The following is a 19,340-nucleotide window of genomic DNA, read 5'->3' on the forward strand; positions in this document are numbered from 1 at the left end:
AATATTCCCTATGCCCTTAAGCCTAGGTCCCATACCCTCTATTGTTTAGAGTCCAAAATACCTTTCTTCCTCTATTTCTTTAAATAGCTGCATGTACTCCAGAGATGTTACAGTCAGCTGACCTACCTTAATTTGTTCACATAGATGCATCTTTCTGATTTGTTTGGTGTCTTAGCTTATGCTGTAACTTTTTCGGACTTTTTGGAAGCTTAGGTGAAGATAACATTTTGATAGGCCATGTCTTAAATGATTCAAATCTAGCTTTTCCTCTTTTTGTTTTTAAACATTTCTTTATGAGCCAAATTAAATTTATACAGTATCCATTTATGCAGAAATCAAATAATTACATCAAGAATATTTTTGGTGCTGTATGTAAGGGTAGTATCCTGTTCCATAAGGTGATACTTCAGTTACCATGGAATTATATTTACCTTTTATGTCAGGTTACTAAACTGTTATTAGAGTGGTATATCATAATTATAATAATTATAAAGTCCTGAATATAAATCTTATTTCTGTTTAGCCATGTGATATTGGGTGTTGCCTAATTTCTTGGAGGGTTTCTTTATCTTAAACTGGGGATAATATTAGCTACTCGATGAGATGATCGAAAGAATTAAAAAAGAGAATGTTACGCAAAGCACGGCATTCTCAGCGTTGTTGCTATTGTGGCTGTTGTTGGTAGTGTGATTAAATAATATTCTTACTGTTTACTAAATTTCAAAATCTTTGTGTTAAGTAAGTTGTAGCTGCTGCGCAGCCAGTAGTGCTACAAAATTCCAGTAATAATAAGCGAGTATTCTCTTCACTGCTGGTATCTTTAAATTACATGTAGAATCTGTTTAAGAAGCTTTTCACTACCAAGAACTGTTTTAATAGTGCTGTTTCTATTTTTATTAAAGCATTAGCTATCAGTGTCCACAACAGTACACACATAAACATCGTATTAAAAGCATGGCATTCATTCCCCATCAAACCCACACACTCTTCCTTCTCCCCAAGGCATCATTTTACAGTTAGTTTGTATACCAACACAGGATGTGTGGCTCTGTGAATTAAAGTGTGAACTGCTTAATTTTAATGAACATAACTTCTGAAACAGAGTATTTGAAGAATTTTGTTGACACATAGGCTATATTAATTAGGTCACTGAAGTTTTAGATTTCATATATTGCATTTCATTTTTAATTAGGTTTGGTGAACTTACTCTTCCAAATCCCAGATCCACCTCATTATCTAACAGGAGATTAAATTGAGTTTAGAGTTGGGAAAGGTCACATTATACATAGCAAATATTTGATGGAACGTGAACTGTTACAGATTGTCAGTTCAAATGCTGTGTCTTTTTAAAAGTGATGATGAATTTATTGCTTATATTTTTAGATTCCAGTATGTAATTCTTGAAGATCAAGAATTTTGCTATTCCAAGATGTTGGCAATAATGGTTACCATTTATTGAATTCTATTTTATACATACAGTGGAAACTGAGGCTCAGAGAGCATCAGTGACTTGCTTAAGGTCAGATAGTTTATAAGTAGGAATCCTGCTCTCTCTGCTTCTAAACTCTCTTCTTTAAATAGTAGTAAAACAAAGATGTTAAGTGGACTGTTTTAAATAAAAAGCTACATAATAGAAATGTCAGTTTTGTAGCGTTTTTAATCTGTCTGGGAAATACTGTTCACAACTAGCATGATTCTCTTTTTATACTCAGGCCTTGTCACTTGGCCTGTCTTCGGAGAAACAGTACAGATTTTGATAAAACCTTCTAATCCACTAATCCTTGGGCATGGTGCATTGCTGGGAGATGATGGCAGGCAGTATGCTATCAATTCAAAGTGAGCTTTAAAGTCTTATCGCCCTTCCCTTGTGTCCTAAATGATGAGACAACAGAAGGCATGTAATTACAATAGCAGTTTCAAGCCATTCATCCTCTATAATCTGATAGCAAAGAAAAGAACATCAAAATAAAATTTCCTTGAAACTGGAAGCTGCTTATATGATTAAAAATGTACACCTGTTTTATAACTAAAAGAGCATTCCTCTAAAAGATGGAAACCTGTTTAGAAGAGTATGAGGCAAACATGCCCCTCTCCTCATATTTTTTTGACATTTTCTAAATATTTTGAATTTTTTGATATCGTTTATGAAGGTTCATTTATGTGATTCAAGAATACATTATTTGCAATATTTATTTAAAATAATGTGGCATTATCTAGGATTTCACTCTTCTTCCCAAAGTGTGTAAAAGAATAGGGTATGTGCTATGGTGAGCACTGTGACTCGTGTAAGACTGATGAATCACAGACCTGTACTCCTGAAATAATACATTATATGTTAATAAAGAAAATAAAAAATAAACCATTAAAAAAAAGAATACTATAAAAAATATATGAAAATATGAAAAGTGACCTTACAAATTTAGCTTTTGAGTTTGGAATCTTCCCCTGGACTGGGCAAGACTTATGATGTCTTTGAAATTTTAATGTCTAGAAGTTTCTTTTTATGAAAACTCAAGCATGAAGTGGATGAATTTATGTCTTTATATTTATTTGGCAGATTCAGGTTCTTAAATTCATTTGGTGAATTCAGCTTGTTCTTCAGAACCTCCCAGTTGTTTTTACCTGCCTAGTCATTTTCCAGATCACTAGAATCAGGAGTTGTAGGTGAGCTTCACAACTGTTAGAGTGAATGATAAGCTTCTTGAAGTCAGGAAACGCTTTATTCATTTTTGTATGCCATACAACACCTTGATGAATGAGCTTATTACTTTAGTAATCTAATCTCTCTCTCTTTATACACACACACATACCCTAATATTTAATGAGCTTTTACTAAATAAAATGAATATTATTTAATGTTCAGCTCTATCAGGTAAGTTCTATTATTGTCTTTATTTTATAGATGAGGAAACAGAGGCTTTTTTGGATATTTATCTTCTGTGGATTTTGTGAAGTTGAGATCTGGTGATGAAGCCTTATGGTATTTCTAGAACTCTAACCTATAGACAATAAAATACTCAACACAAGATATGAATTGTACAGTTCAACAAAACACTGCTGAAGTAGAAGCAGTATTGGGCTTTTATGATTATTATTATTATTATTATTTTTTAACTTTTCAGACATAGCTTTGTAAAGGAAATCAAAAGAGATTCAAGACAAGTCCGTGGTTGTATTTTGTTGGGGGTTGACGATGAGCTATGTTGAGTATTCGCTGGTGATGAGATTCTACTGGGAGTTTAATTGTAGAATTTACAGATGAGAGTTTTAAACTAGTGTCAGCAGGGAAATCACTCTGGCTTTGATGTGTATGGCCTTAAACTCGGGCATATTCCTTGTGTATAAAAGGACTACATCTCTCAAAATCCCTTCTTGTTTTTTGCTTTCAAATATAGTTGAAGCTATGCAATAGGATTAAGGTCACCAAAAGAAAGAAATGGAAAGAGAAAGGGGAAAGCCAAGTAATGAGAACTGGATAGTAACAATGCATATCTTTGAAGTGGTAGGAGGTCATGACAATGATCTGACAGAGCAAGGGGAACATTTTTGGAGATGTAGCTAATAAAATTGAAAAGGAAAGATCGTAAGGAAAGATCACAAACCTTTCAAAGCATTTTCACCCTGACATTGTTGTGGGAGCTTAATGGTGAGGAGTTAAGAGATAATGTATGAAAAGCCCTTGGCGTTGCATTTGTGCGCTTGACAGTATTAGTTACCATCCTCTCTGATTCATTTCTCAGTGTCAGTGGAAGCGTATGGCAGGTACTCCACCAATAATCATGAAATGATGGTGTTACACCAGCAATACTAACATAGCCCTTCACTGAGTACGTACCACACGCCAGCAGTGTTGTAAGCACTGCACGTCCGTTCTCATTTTAATCCTTGTTACAGCTTTCGGAGGCAAATACTATTGCTATCCCTACTTTACAGGTGAAGTGAGACACCTAAGTAGTGCATGATTCCAAGTCATCAAAGGACACTTCCATTTAGTATCTTCTGCTGATGAGGGAAGGGAAGTCTGCTATATATTTTTATATTAACAGTTATCAAATGGTTAATGTGGTATTTAGATATTTAGTAAAAGTAAACGCTTTTTACTGACAGCACTGAATAACTGAAGCATTGCTTTAGTTAGCTCTGAACTATTATCTTGAATTCTATATATGACACATACGAAGCCAGTGAGAATAGCTTCAACCAGCAGAATTTATAAAAGTAAGTACTGGTTCTCTTGACACTTACTTTAGTGATTTCACATTGTTATAATATTTTTTTAAAGATTTTATTTGAGAGAAAGAGAGAGCGTGCACAAGCCAGGCGAGGGGGCAGAGGGAGAGGGAGAAGCAGACTCCCAGCTGAGCAGGGAGCCTGACGTGGGTCTTGATCCCAGGACTCTGGGATCATGACCTGAGCCAAAGGCAGACGCTTAACTGACTAAGCCACCCAGGCTCCTGTGTTGTAACTTTTTTATTCCCAACACTTTACTTGGAATTTCCCTGAGAGATCCCATACATGCCGCAGAAGAGAATTTAAGACTTTGTAACCCTTTATTGCTGTTCTTAATAATTTATCCAAATCTACCTTGTCTATCTTAGTCACTCCCTTTATTTTCAGGACTTTGTTCTGATTGGATTTTGGCTGTTGCAGAAATCAGACCAACCTCAAAAGATAAGGATTACTCAAAAAGCTGAAATTTTCATACTTTGTAGTCCCAAGGCACAAAGCAGAAATAATATCCTGACTAGAAGCCATTAAAATATTCTTCTGTATTTAGTTTAAGGAAAGAAGAATGCCCTACTCAGAGCCAAAAATAAAAGTTAGTCAATATATGAAACTTTACAGTGTTTTACCAAAATCAGTTAATAGAGAAAGGTAACTGAAGTATCCTGGGCACATTCTAGATAATTGTTTATGCTTTAAATACGTGTTTCTAGTGCTTATTTTAAATATTATGGTAGCCCCCCCTTCCACCCACTTGAAAACAGCCATTTTTAATGTTAATAATACAAATCTCAGTAAATATAGGTATTTTCAGGATTTAGGATATATTGAATTATAAGGAAACATATTTAGACTGTATTTTTGGGAAATTAAATAGTGAAATAATCCTGATTTAAATTTCATAATAAATCACATGTGTAATATTTACTCTAACAAGTGGAAGAAGCAGTCTGGCCCCAGGAGCAAACAGTAGGAATATCTGAATTCTTCTTTTTTTTTTTTTTAAATTACAGGATATGCTTAGACAAAGAAATAGTTTATAAAAGTTGATGGCACTTAGCTATGAAGTCACATTTTAAAGTACTATACATTGTACAGTTGATCACCGACTTTATGACCATAATACTTATTTTGACAGTCTTTCGTGCATATGGAATAGGACTAAAAGCCTCAGAATATATTGAAATAATTTTAAATTTTGTACAATTCCTATTTCTTTCTCAGTTCTTCTGTGGTTTCACAGTGAAGTGGGGATGCTTACGTAGATCACTTTTACTGCAGAAAGTAAAGCCTCATCTAGGATTGCTGTAACTTGCAGCTTGGAATTTCACTTTTCCTCAGCAGGAAGGACTGGAGAGAGATGACCACGTGTATTTAAACTGTGTTGTAATGGTGTTTAACTTTGAAGTTGCTCTTACTGTGCCATCAGAGAGTTTCATTGCTGCTCATGATTCTCTTGTGAGAATGTGGGAGAAGAAAGGAATTTGGATAAATATCCCTACTTGTTTTAGTTTTATAAAGGGGAAACAATAAAAGAAATGAAACTAGTTTTTCTTGTAACCAGCAGAAAATTTCCCCAGTTGCCCATACTTTTCAGGGATGTAATCTGAAACCACAAAGATAACGTAGATCATTGTGTGTGTCTGTTCTTGGTCTTTTCGAAAGCAGTCTTTTTCAACTTCTCCTGCGCACTCAACAACAGCTGTTTAAAAATCAGAGGTGTAGTTTCCAGGATCCAGTATGCACCCTTGTGTGTGGATGCATTTGTGTGCCTACTTTCTGCTGGCCTTTTTTTTTTTAAATATATGTTTTAAGTAATCTCTACACCCAGTGTGGGGCTCAAATTCACGACCCTGATATCAAGTCACATGTTCTTCTGACTGAGCCAGCCAGGCACTCCTTTTCTGGCCATTTCCTTTTTTTTTTTTTTTTACTTAAGATTTTTATTTATTTGAGAGAGACAGAGAAAGAGACGGAGAGTACAACAAGGGGGAGGGTCAGAGGGAGAAGCAGACTCCTCGCTGAGCGGGGAGCCCAATGCGGGACTCGATCTTGAGACTCCGGGATCATGACCTGAGCCGAAGGTAGTCGCTTAACTGACTGTGCCACCCAGGAGCCCCTTCTGGCCATTTCTAAAGTGGACCTGAACACCTCTTGAGTTAGCCATAGAGTTGCACTTGTCTCTGTGGTGCGTGAGTGGCGCAGTCGGTTCGTGTCGGCCTTTGGCTCAGGTCATGATCCCGGAGTCCTGGGAATGAGCCCCGCCTTGGGCTCCCTGCTCAGCTGGGAGTCTGTTTTTCCCTCTCCCTCTGCCTCTCCACCCCACTTGTGTGTGTGTTCTCTCTCTCTCAAATAATTAAATCTTAGAAAAAAAAGAAAAAAAAGAATTGTACCTCCCCTCCCCCTGCATTTATATTCACTGTTGACCACTGAGTCCAGAAAAGATGCTAGAAGGGTGGAATTTGGTGGATGAGGTAATTGAGTTTGGCCTTCTCCCGGAGGTGATGATGACAGTTTACTACTGAGTGCTTATTGTGTGTGTTGGGCACTCTTCTAAGGCCTTTCTCTCTAACAGTTCTATGAAGCAGAACCTGTTATTGTCATAGTATTCCCTCATAATATGATAATTTATGTCTTTCCTCATATGATGCATGAGGATACAGATCATGATAAGTATGAGCTTATCAGAGATTGTTACTGGCTTGAGTTCATTAGTGGTGTATCATTTATTTATAATGAATATGTATAATGAGGGAATAACAGTAAATCCATAAAGTGAAATTGATATTAAAAAAGGAGAGTTTTTTCTTTTTTCCCCTTAAGGAAAAAGTACATGATCTTGGTTCTATTTAAAATGCTGGAAAGCTAGAAACAACCTATAGGTAAATGTTAAATCATAAAATGTTATATATACAATGTTTTATCATGTTTCTATTAGAATTAATAATGACTATATTGATACCTATAAACATGCATTAAAAGTGGTAAATGAAAAACTTCACAAGTTTATATGCACACTGACAATTGAAAAAATAGATCTGGGGGTGCCTGCATGGTGGCTCAGTTGGTTAAGTATCTGACTCTTGATTTCAGCTCAGGTCATGATCTCAGTGTTGTGAGACTGAGCCCCGCTTTGGACGCAGTGCTGGGCATGGAGCCTGCTTGGGATTCTCTTTCTCCCTCTGCCCCACCTCTCCTGCCCTGCACGTGCTTTCTCTCTCTCTCTCTCAAAAAAAAAAAAATCTGTATGGTACTTAACACAAAGAAATCTATATCTCTATTAATACAACTTTGAGAAGCTGACAGTGCAGACAGAATGAGTAGGAAGTGACGAGTGTGTTTTGGAAAGCACTAGTGGCCAATTGGCTAAAGGAAACAGTTAATTTAGAAGACTGAAATTAAAATAGAAGAATAACAGAAAATCAACTGAAGGACTCTGTCCTATGTTAAATTTTCCAGAAGATCTCTGTGCCCTAGAAATGGAATTTCTCAGAGAAGTTGCAGAAGCAGGGGCCCCTGGATGGCTCGGTGGGTTGGGTGTCTGCCTTGGGCTCAGGTCATGATCTTGGGGGCCTGGATTCCTGCTCAGCGGGGAGTCTGCTTCTCCCTTTCACTCTCCCTTTGTGCTCTCCCTCTCACAAATAAATAAATAAAATCTTAAAAAAAAAAAAAGAAAAAAAAAGTTGTAGAAGCAGTATTTTCCCAGAGTGTATTTTGCAAAATCATTTATAAAGTTAACAGGTGCTACTTGCACGTGAAAATGTTTGTAGTGAAGCAAATTTGGGAAGTCCTGGGTTTCAGAAGATTAAGCAGATTCTTTTGTGCAGGACTTGGCAGGACCTTTAATGAGCATTTTCCAGGTAGAGGCACATTACATAGCAGCATTTTATAAACTCATTTTATAAACCTGGTACCTGAGACCGCAGAGCCGTTTTGGTTCTTGTAACAGGAATAATGTTCTGCGGGATACACTTTGGAAAACATTCTGGAATGTTCCTGGAGGTGTTCATGAGCAGGCATGATGGGTACACATTGTGTTTCTCTGGGTGTGTAAGGAGCTTGAAGTAGTAAGTTAAGCTGTATCATAGAGGAACTGCCCAAAAGTGAGGGATGATTGTAAGCCTTTGCCATTATACTTTTTTTTTCTTTTGAATAAAAATTCATGAGAATAAATTCTACAGCTAATCTAAAAGTGATCTTTGTTTTTAATATCAGAAGTAAGCTGTATGGAGGAGAAGTCAAACTTGAGAATCTGCATTTGATTTGGTTTTAATCTGTTAGGATTTAAGATAAGCCTATTATAAATTTGTAAAGATACAGCATTTAGCTCTTGGCTGGTTTCATGGAACTGGTAGATGAATAATGGATGAAGATTATATTTCAGTAGAACCTGACAGAATTCTCGTGTCTTCTTTCCCTCTCCCTCCTCAGCCCTGCTCCTCACTTTGAGGTTGCAGCAAACTGCATGGACCGACCAGAGCCAGTGGCCATTGTCTGTCCTCAGTTGATTGCACCTCTTTGCCTCACTCACCCAGCTCAGTTGTCTACTGTGTCTCCAGAAGCACTCCTCTTGGCTTCCCTGACACTGCACTGGCCTGGTTTTGGTCCTCCTCTCTGTACTTTGCAGTTAGCTTTGTAGGTTCTTCTGCTGATTTCCGAGTGTATTATACCTGAGGGCCCAGTGTTGGGTCCCCTTTTCCTGTTCTGTACTCACTTCCTAAGTGATTTTCTTCAGACTTGTAACTCTCTTCTATATACCCTCTGCATGGGGGAGGAGTCCCAAATATCCGGTCTCCAGTCAAAAACTAACCATTGCCCTCAAGCCACAGGTATCTGTTTGCACTTAAATGCCTCACAGATAACTCAAGCATTGTGTCCAAAACTAAATTCTTGATAATCTCTACTTTCCCCTCTTACTCTTTACTCACTCTTTTCTGTCTGTGTTATGGCACTACCATCCTTCCAGAGAGTTTCCCTCCTCAGTCTTTAATTCTTCACTTCTACTTAGCCTACCACCACTATCATCCAGGCCACCAGAATCTCTGGCTTTAATTTCTACCAGTTCCTCTTCCCTGATCTCCTCACTTTTGTATCTGTCTCTTCAGCCTTTTTTTCTACACAGCAGTCAGTTATATTTCAAATATCAATCTGATCATGACACCCATTTTAAATAAAGCCTTGTAATGGTTTCCCATTACATACTGAATTTAGAACAGAATCCAGACTCCTTATCATGGCCTGAAAGGCACCTTCACAGGCTGGTCCTTGCCCCTCACCTTCCTGCCTCGTCTTGTGTGGTGTTCCCTTTGCCACTGTACTCCACACACACTGGCCTATTTTCAGGTCCTCGAACGTGCCAACTTCTTTCTTGCAGTAGCCTTCACACATGCCCTGGCTTTTCTGCCCATCCTTTGCATGGCTGGCTCCTTCTCACTCTTCAGTCTTAATCGTCCTCCCCTCAGGGAGGCCGTTGCTGGCTGTCCGGAGTCGGTTTCTGTAGCCCTTCCCCCACCCCACGGCTTGCACCACTGCTCTGTTATTGCAGAGCGCCAGGCCTCATACTCTTTGCCTCCCACACTTCCCTGTAAGCTCCTGAAGGCAGAGACTGTATGTATGCACCAATGTAACAGACATTTTTTGTTAAACTTAAAAAATGCGGAGACTGAATTCTGAGCTCAAAAATATCTCCAAATGTAAAGAGTTCATTTTTAAGTGTAACTTTCTGTATCATATTTTGAATGTATTGGTTATGCGTCCATGGCTATGAGCTCAGAGTAGTCACTTATTGTTTCATTCAACAAATATTGATTCACCACATGCTAGGATAGAAAAGAGTGGTAAGTGAGGTAAATGATAAATAGGACTGTGTCTAGGAGCTCATAATCAGGGAAAACAGACAAGCAAACAAGTGATTGTAATACAGTACAATTAAGGCTTGTTCTCAGTTCATCAGAAGTCCCAAATATGGGTATTTTTCAAGGGGTGTCTTTGCAGGGCTCTGGCATGGGCTGGGTTTTGAAACACAGCCAGATCCACTAGGCACGTCAGGTGGGAGTAGGAGTGCTGGAAGGATGTTCCTGCCAAGGGGTAGTGTGACAGTGGTAGAGAGATGTTAAAACAGCAGAGTGCCCCTTGAAACCCATATCTCATTAGGTTCCTCGGTTTCTGATAGCAAACATCAAGAGGTTGGATAGCAAGATAGCTCAAAATAATTTTTTTTTAATCTTAATCTGTCGGGTGGAGCTATATACCCATGGAAGACATCAGCTTCTGAGGCTACAGATGTGGGAGGACAGAATCCAGATAGAGAAGGGCACCCTGTGCTGGGCTAAGGGTTGGGACTTTAGAGAGCCACTGAATGGGTTTAAGCTGTAGCCACTAATAATTACTGTTTCAGAAAGGTCATTCTGGTGGCAGGACAGAGGAGCACTTTGAGGGACATGGTACTGGAGGGAACAGATTCAAGAGTTTAAAAGCATTAACTGTTTGGTGAGGAAGGAGGATGATTTCCAGACTTCTGTTCATTTGCAGAACTAGTTAGAAGTGTTGTTCACTAATTTAGAGGGAACTGGTGAGGAGCACATTTTAAGAGGAAAAATGATCTCTTTTGAAATTATTGAGTTTGAAGTAATAGTAGGATACATATTCATAAGTATTAGATGAATAAGATAAGTATTCATGGTCAGTATTAGAGAGATCCAGTCATCATGGTGTATGTGGCAGTTAACATAAAAGTATTTAAGATCCCAGGAGGACATACAGTGGGAGAAAGCCAAGGAGAGAACCCTGGGGAACATATATGCATATGGAGATGTTCGTGAAAGAGAAGTCTCTACATGTATGACCAAGAAGGAATAGTCAGGGAGGTGGGGAGACAACAGTACTGATTTCTAAAGAGAAGTAAGAACTCAGAGGTGTCATATGCCCTAGGGACCTTGTTAATAACAGGAAAGTAATGGTCCTTCCATCATAAGTTGATTAGCTTTCATGACTACAGACTATACTTCCAACCCTAACTAATTATTTTGAAAATATCTGATCTTAGTCAAAGGAAGGGAAGGGATGATTGGCTATGTGGTTGGATCAGTTCAAATTGATCCCTACATCTGGAAAATCAATTCAATACACGAATGTATCGGGAGGGCAGTATATTTTCATGTAACTAATACAGTCTTTATTATATGCCATCCAGTGAAATTATAAAGCACTATATTTGTTTGGTGCAGTTTTATTACCCATCCATCTACAGTGAAAATATTGGTAGTTAAGTTTTTTTTAAAGGTAGCATGCTTTTAATGGACTGTTTAGTAGTGAAGATATGATAGTTAAAGGAAGATGTGTCATCTAGAGAAGGCAGATGTCCTTGGTACGGTCTCGGTTCAGTACCTGGTCCTTGGCCTAGATCAGATTATGGGTATGCACTCATGTTAAACCTAAGTTGTAAGATGACCAGAATGCTAATTTAAGAAATGACAGTGAAACATATAACTGAGCAGACAAGTTCTTCTTGCTTGTTGATCTCTTTGGGAAAACTTTATAATGGAGTTGAAATACAAGCAGAAGGTGGTTTGGTAAATGTGGGATTCTGAGTAGGGCAATTAGCCGAATAATCTTACTTTGAAGGTGAGAGAAGAAAAGCTGCCCGTGTACTATAATCAGAGTCCTCTTCTGGGGACCATAAATAAAACCCCGGCCTATGGTGAGTAGCGGGAGTGTAGGTTAAGAGGCAAGTACATCTCTTTGCACTAGAGGACCTAACCATCTAGTCGAGGATAAGTGCATTCCCTAAGCCTAAGGACCGAAGAATTGGCATTATTTTCTCTCAGTGAACTGGTATGAGGGATTTGTAATGCCTTGTGTTCTTGCATATTGTTTAGTGCAAATGGTTCTCGAAATGTATGGGAATGCTATAGTAATTTTTCTTTGAACCTGCAGGTTCTCCAGAAAAGAAAATTGAACATTCATCCATGAATCAAGAAAATAGTTCTGCAAACCCTATCAAGAATAGAAAAGCGAGTCCAGTCTCTAAAGACCACCGGACTTCAAAGAAGACCTCAGAGAATTCCTCAGTACAGGGTCAAGTGCAAAAGCGGAATGATGAGTCTGAAAGTGATTTTGAATCAGATCCCCCTTCTCCTAAGAGCAGCGAAGAGGAGGAACAAGAGGATGAAGAAGTTCTTCAGGGAGAACAAGGAGATTTTAACGATGATGACACTGAACCGGAAAATCTGGGTCATAGGCCTCTCCTCATGGATTCGGAAGATGAGGAAGAGGAGAAACACAGCTCTGATTCTGATTATGAGCAGGCCAAAGTGAAGTACAGTGATGTGAGCCCTGTCTACAGTAGAGACAAATCCGGCAGCGGACCAGCGCAGGATCCTACTAACACACCCCTCAGCCCACCGCCCTCCGATGTTGGGGTGCGCGCTCCTCAGCAGGAGTTTGACGTATTTGGCGCCGTCCCCTTCTTTGCGGTGCGCGCTCAACAGCCTCACCAAGGCAAGAATGAAAAGAACTTCTGCCAGCAGACCCTCCGTCCTGCCGTGGGGTTAGAGCCGGAGGAGTTTGATGTATTCACAAAGGCACCCTTCAGCAAGAAGGCGAATGCGCAAGACGGCCGTGCGGTGGGGCCGGAAGCGCATACTGTCCCTGGTTGTCCGAAAAGTGTCGATATGTTTGGCTCCACTCCCTTTCAGCCCTTTCCCACATCAACAAGCAAAAGTGACAGCAACGAGGACCTTTTTGGGCTTGTGCCCTTTGAGGAGATCACTGGGAGTCAGCAGCAAAAAGTCAAACAGCGAAGCTTACAGAAACTGTCTTCTCGCCAAAGGCGCACAAAGCAGGATCTGTCCAAAAGTAACGGCAAACGGCATCACGGCACGCCGACCAGCACCAAGAAGACCGGGAAGCCTACCTACCGCACTCCAGAGAGGGCTCGCAGGCACAAGAAGGTGGGCCGCCGGGACTCGCAAAGCAGCAATGAATTTTTAACCATCTCGGACTCCAAGGAGAACATTAGCGTTGCACTAACCGATGGGAAAGACAGAGGGAATGGCCTGCAGCCCGAGGAGAGCCTGTTGGACCCCTTCGGTGCCAAGCCGTTCCATCCTCCAGACCTGCCGTGGCACCCTCCACATCAGGGCCTGGGTGACATCCGTGCCGATCACAACCCCGTCCTGCCCGGGCGGCCAAGACCGAACTCACTGCATGGCTCATTCCATAGTACAGATGCGTTGAAAATGGATGATTTTGGTGCCGTGCCCTTTACAGAACTTGTGGTGCAAAGCATCACTTCACATCAGCCCCAACAGTCCCAGTCAGTCGAATTAGACCCATTTGGTGCTGCTCCATTTCCTTCTAAACAGTAGATACTTCTGATGGACTCTGGCATTAACTCCTGTTTCAAAAAAGTATGAATAGTTTTATGAATTTGAAAGAAAATTTATTTGTATAGCTCTTTATATCATTCGTTCTTACAGGTCAATCAGAATAGGTGATTTTTAAATAAACCAAATAGAAAAAGGAAGTATTTCCACAGGGTAGTGACTCACTGTCTCTTCCATGCAGGAGAAAAGGGAGCTCAACTGCTAGCTCTAACCCCGGGTTTCAGCTGCCGGACGCGACCCCACAGAAATCCAGGGAAAGCACGTGCCGCCTTCCCAGTTGTGTAGCCGCTGAAAAGGGACTGGAAAGCTGTGTCATTATTTTTATAACAGAATGTCACTTGCGTGTGCGCATTCTGGGCTCATGGCAGGATCCAGCATTTAAAACTAAGGTTATTTGTACATACACAGGTTGCATTGGCGGATTTTTTAAAGGTCCCTTCTGATTTCCACATAGTAAAAACAAAATCTGGTTCTCCTAAAGAATTAAAAAGTGATTATCTGGAGAGAGCAGAGATTTTAGTCCTCAACACCTTTCTCGACAAAGCAGAGCCAGAAGTAACTGACTATTGTGCCTGAAACCGTTGCATTTTTAAAAACAAGTGCCATTAATATGGAATATCTACGCAGAAGCCTAGAATAAAAACTAAAGAGAAATACCTGATGTGTGGAAAATGTGAAAGAAAAAAAACGATACAGAAGAGGGAGAAAAACGACTTCAGGAACACTTGATACATTGTTTCTGAATGGCTTCTTGCTCAAAGCTTTTACTGTCATGTCCCTAATAAAGCAACTTGTTGGAAAAATGGGGAGTGAGGACGAGGGTTGTATAGCAATTGTACTTCGGGAGAAAAATAGGTAGCTGAAACCCTGAGTTTTTAAGACGTTTACAACATAAAATCATGTTGCATTTAATAATGTGCTTTATTAAATTACCACCTTCCCCAAATATTCCCCAAGTCACAAGCAACAACTTTCTAGTTAGGTTGGGAGGGTGGCGTAGTTTCAACGAAGTGCACAGAACAGTGGAACCCGGAAAGCCTTATAGGCAGGACTCACGCGTCCTGCTGCAAGTACCTCCGCGCTGATCCGCAAGATCGTAAAATGGCTACAAGGTGGTGGATGACGAGGAGCTGGCATCTCAGTTCTGCTAGGTGATGTGTCTCTAGTGAGAAGAACCCAGCTACCAAATTGCCTTTTTTTTACACCCCAAATCCTAATTAGAAACTTGAGATTTTATAGAAAATCTTTAATAAGATAGAAATTACTATATGAATTAATGTGAATATAGTATCTGTGCTTCCTGTGTCTCCCAGCTGTTTTAAGTTATGATTAACTGTCCTTCCCTATCAACATGTAGAAGTTTCTAGAACTGTTAGAGCTATTTACAAAAAGGGGTGGAAACTCTTATTATCTGGCACTCTTCTTGATTGCTATACTTTAAACCAACTGTCTTTGAACCCAATTAAAGTGTATTTTATGAGTAATCTTATTAGAATCTCTTAATTATAGTGCCCCAAATGGGATGAGCTATTTGCCTGTTTTCACAGTTCTAAACTTGGAAAGAAGCAAAGTATATGTTACTAAACTATATATTCATTTTTATCGTTTTTCTCTTTTATGTTTTAAATCAGATATAAATTTGTGGACAAACAGGGAAGCAATATGTGAATCCCAGTGTAGCAGAGGCAGACCAAGCATTATATTACTGCTGAAGAGTTGTATTTTTAGAGCCCCGACTGCACCAATTACTTGTCCTTGTGCCAAAGGCAGATATTATGTTTGCACCTTTTCCCCCGATTCTCAGGTTGATTAATACTGCTAATGCGAATGCTCGAGTAGATGTTCTTTAAAACTTTACGAAGTCGACTCAAGTGATGCTTTCTTTTAAAACTGAAGACTTGGTGATTACATTTAGTAAATTCATATAGTAGGTTTGTATCAAACAGATTTGTTTTTTAATGAAAATTTGTTGGTTGATGTGTACACACTATGCTTCTTTGACTGTTTTAGTCCTTGGCCTTGGTCTCTGCTAGACCTCATGAGTTTCGTAATTTATAAGGGGTAGTAGATGAATTAATGTGGTCTCCTTGGGATGTAAACAGGAAATACTTAGATTGTTTCTGATACCAAGGCCTTGCTTAACTTGCTTTTCAATACACTGAATAATTTTAAGTGATTTAGACACTGATGTGGACACTTTGGGCTTATAAAGTTGGATGAATCCTAAAGAAACAATTTTGACATTGTTTAAAATACTTCCATTCTTACGTTTATTATATCACAGCCCAATGACTTTCCTCTTTTGAGATTATAGCTTAGAGGAAATAGGATTTGACAGGGGACCCGATAGGATAGAAATGGGGAGATGCCTGTGTGTTGAAGTAAAGGCATTTTCTAGGGAGTACAGGATTAGGGTTTCCATTTTTCATTATCTCCTCCCACTATTGTTAGGATGGAGGTCACTCTAGTGATGCCGGATAATCCCCTGATGAGAGTTATGAGACTGGAGCTCCTAAGACACATGAAAGAGCCAAACACATACTTGGGACAGAGCATTCAGTAAAAGTTTGGTTCTATTATGGGATGGTCCAATTCTTGTTTAAGGAAGGAAAGTTGAAATTATTTTCCTATTATTATTCCTCTGTGCTTCTTTTGTACGTCAAGTAGTCATAACTACACCTGTAATACTTGAACATCATTTAAGGGAAGTAAATTATGAAGCTAGCAAAAATCTGAGGCCAAAGTTATTTCTGTCCTAACAGCTTTAATAATGCATGTTGATTTTGAATAATCGTCTTAAAAGTGGACCAGTTAACGTTTTAAATATCACTTCAGCACAATTGTTAGTGTTCAAAAGATCAGCTTTTATGGCCTTGAAGACTGTATCTGCTGAGACACAAAAGTTGCTTGGTATAGGTGGAGGAAGAAAGGTTTCCGGCTGGATGAGAATTTAACTGACTAAAATATTTATTCAGAAGTATCGACTGGGAAATTGTGTAATTCTTCCACTGACCACCCCATTGAGTGTATTTGGGCACAGTTATGACATTATTTGGAATTGTAGATAGACACACCTTTTATCCCACCCCGTTTATTGTTTAACGGTGATCGATTGTTCTCATACTGCTGGTGGAAAAGAGTAAGGTGGAGCCCACTCTTCTGCTCTGATGTTCCTTCGGCAGAGCCGTTTTCTTGCTATTCGGCTGCTCTGCTTAGTTCAAGTTTTGGTACTTGATATAAACATTGCTAGAAGGTACACATGTATTAATATCACTAGTTCTGAGGAGTTTGGTATATTTGTTTTAATACGTGTAGAATGTGCAGTAAACTCTTCCTTTTAGCAAAATCACTCATCATTGTTAGGTCTGATACTGAGCTGACAGATCTACTGTGAGAATAAAAATTATGTTTGAAAATTGTTATACACCAGGGTGTTTATATATTGAGAAAAATATATAAACACACGTATGCATGCACATGTCACATCTCTCTACTGTGGAGTTAATGTGAATTTTTAATTTTAAATGGAATTGCAACCACAATCATTACTAAAAGAGCATTCACTCCTAGGGAGGTTTTACAAAAGCCACTAAAAGAATGAGGTAGACAGATGAAAATGCAATGGGTCATCATTTGGGGTTATTTTTATTTAAAAATCGATTGTGCTACTTTTGAAAGAGTTGTTTCTATTACTACTCTTTTTGTGATTGAAAGGTCATCTAATAGTAAGCAGCATAGTAATAGTAAGCTACTTTTTAAATTGCTGGCAAACAGCTTTAAGTGCACTTTCTTTGATTACACTTCCATTTTTTGTTAAACTTGAATTTTCTGAAGCCTTTTATGTACCACTAAGCAAATAACTTTAACTTTTAGTAAACCGGATTTACATGTTTATTGTATTTCTAATTGTTACAAAACATACTTTCTAAAGGAACTTCAATCCTCAAATATAGCTGGGAAACTTTGAGATAGAATCAGTTGCCTTTTTTTTTCTCTTTCTACATCTAATTAAGCACTAACTGATTTTACTACTTTATTGCCTTCACATTGCTTACTCTTCTTATTGACTGAATTCTGTCCCTCATTCACTTTGTTTTGTTTGAAATTTAAAATTATTTTCTTACTGTATTTATCATACCTACTGTTTTAATAATCTGCTTTCTTTAAATGCAATAAATCCCAAATGGATTGCATATTCTTTATAATTAGTGACTTTGGAGTTTTTCATTATTTGTCTTAAATGTTTTGGATGTAGACTTCTATTCAGTTCTCTTATTCAACTACAGACATGAAGCACCTATTATGCTCCAGCTAGTGGAACAGAAAAATGAATAGGATTAGATCTCAGTTCTTAGGGTGAAGCTTACAGTGTAGGATTTAAGCAAGAAAACTTATTGTGCCCTAGCATTTTTGCAGCAGAAATACTTCATAGCACAATTTGTTCAGGCACTACAATGACTGATAATTATAATAATGAAGGTAAGGCAAAAACATGACTTTGAAGCAGCTTTTGAGTGTTTGGCATTGTTTTTGCATTGTGTATAATTTATTTAAGCTTCTTAAAAACTGGTAACGTATATAACTTAACAAATATTTGGTTAAATAAAATATCGTAATCCTTGATTATGTCAGAAAAGAGGCTTTGGCATGTTAAAGAGAAAACCTGTTTGTTGGACTGGTGGACTAAGTTTGGTATCAGGATTGCATTATCTTACGTATTATTTCACAAACTGGAGTCTTTAGATTGGTGGCTTGTGGAAAGATTCATCTTGTTATGAACTTTTTTTTTTTTTTGACTTAGTAACATCTAAAGTTACATGGAAGAATAAGGGCTTTGTGTCTTCTTAGTAAATGGTACAAAGTGTGGAACGTACCACTGTTCAAATTGTTATGGTTAACTTCTTTAGAGAAAAAAATATCCTGCAATTAGAGCTATTTATTTTGAACAGCAAATCCCTTTTTAAGGAAGTCCAGCTCTACCATCATCCATAAGATATAATTATTCTTATAGTAAAGGCATGAGCTTTTGAAGTTTTATGTTGCACAAACACAGTTTGCTTTTTACTTCAGATGGTTGGCACTATTGAAATTACATGTATGTTCTGTATAGTGTTTTTGATCCCAGACTTATAAAGCAGGACTAGAGCTTTCATGGCTATCATTCGTACCCTCTAAGGATAGAATTTCCACTTTTCACAAGAGACCCCTATTGCTATTACCTCTCCCTTGTGAAAATGTTTCTGTGAAGGTAGTTTCAGTTTGGGGTCATTATCTCACTACCTACTCAGGAAGTATGGTACAGAATTTCAGGGGACATTGGTAGCCAGTAGCATCTGCACCTCTTTTGAATACAAACACAGTAACTGTGATAATGCATGGAAAAGATACTTCTGTCCCTCCCCGGATAGCTGAGCTGATTCTTCACGCATTTTGGCAGGGCTGGAATTACCCAGAATGATGATGCAGGTGGATACAGATCTACTCAGCTCAGCCACTGGCAGGAATCCAGAGGTGCAGGCTTTGCCCCTTGACATTTAATACAGGGCAAAGGATAGCTCTAGGTAGGTACCTGCCAAATGGAGTTGCACAGCTTTATGCGTCAATCACAATCTTCAAATCGGTTACTTTGTCCAGGTAGGATGCCAAAGGATGTGACAGAGATTCCCTGAATCTTCATTCCAGATTCTAAAATATGATTTTGAAGCTGTTATGTGTTATAAAGAACGACAG

The 19,340-nt window shown here is 38.7% G+C and overlaps 2 protein-coding genes across 5 annotated transcripts in view; one reads left to right on the forward strand and one right to left on the reverse strand.

Moving 5' to 3' along the window:
- Nucleotides 1-17,815, forward strand: part of BMP2K (BMP2 inducible kinase) — a 126,244-nt gene extending 108,429 nt beyond the window's left edge. For both annotated transcript variants that reach the window (XM_026509893.4, XM_026509892.4), the window contains one exon: nucleotides 12,160-17,815. In XM_026509893.4, the coding sequence (XP_026365678.2) occupies nucleotides 12,160-13,592 (1,433 nt within the window). In that variant the 3' untranslated portion in view covers nucleotides 13,593-17,815. The remainder of the gene's footprint in view (nucleotides 1-12,159) is intronic.
- Nucleotides 11,376-19,340, reverse strand: part of PAQR3 (progestin and adipoQ receptor family member 3) — a 28,102-nt gene continuing 20,137 nt past the window's right edge. Inside the window, exons 7-8 of one of the 3 annotated variants that reach the window (XR_008958415.1) lie at nucleotides 19,180-19,295; nucleotides 11,376-13,621 (exon numbers count right to left, since the gene is read on the reverse strand). The gene's annotated coding sequence lies outside the window, so the exon portion shown is untranslated. Of the gene's footprint in view, nucleotides 13,622-15,121; nucleotides 19,296-19,340 lie in introns of those variants that run through there. The other 2 variants (XM_044388141.3, XM_026509895.4) reach the window with 2 other exon arrangements.

The sequence above is a fragment of the Ursus arctos genome, unplaced genomic scaffold, assembly GCF_023065955.2.
Source record: "Ursus arctos isolate Adak ecotype North America unplaced genomic scaffold, UrsArc2.0 scaffold_9, whole genome shotgun sequence".
NCBI lineage: Eukaryota > Metazoa > Chordata > Mammalia > Carnivora > Ursidae > Ursus > Ursus arctos.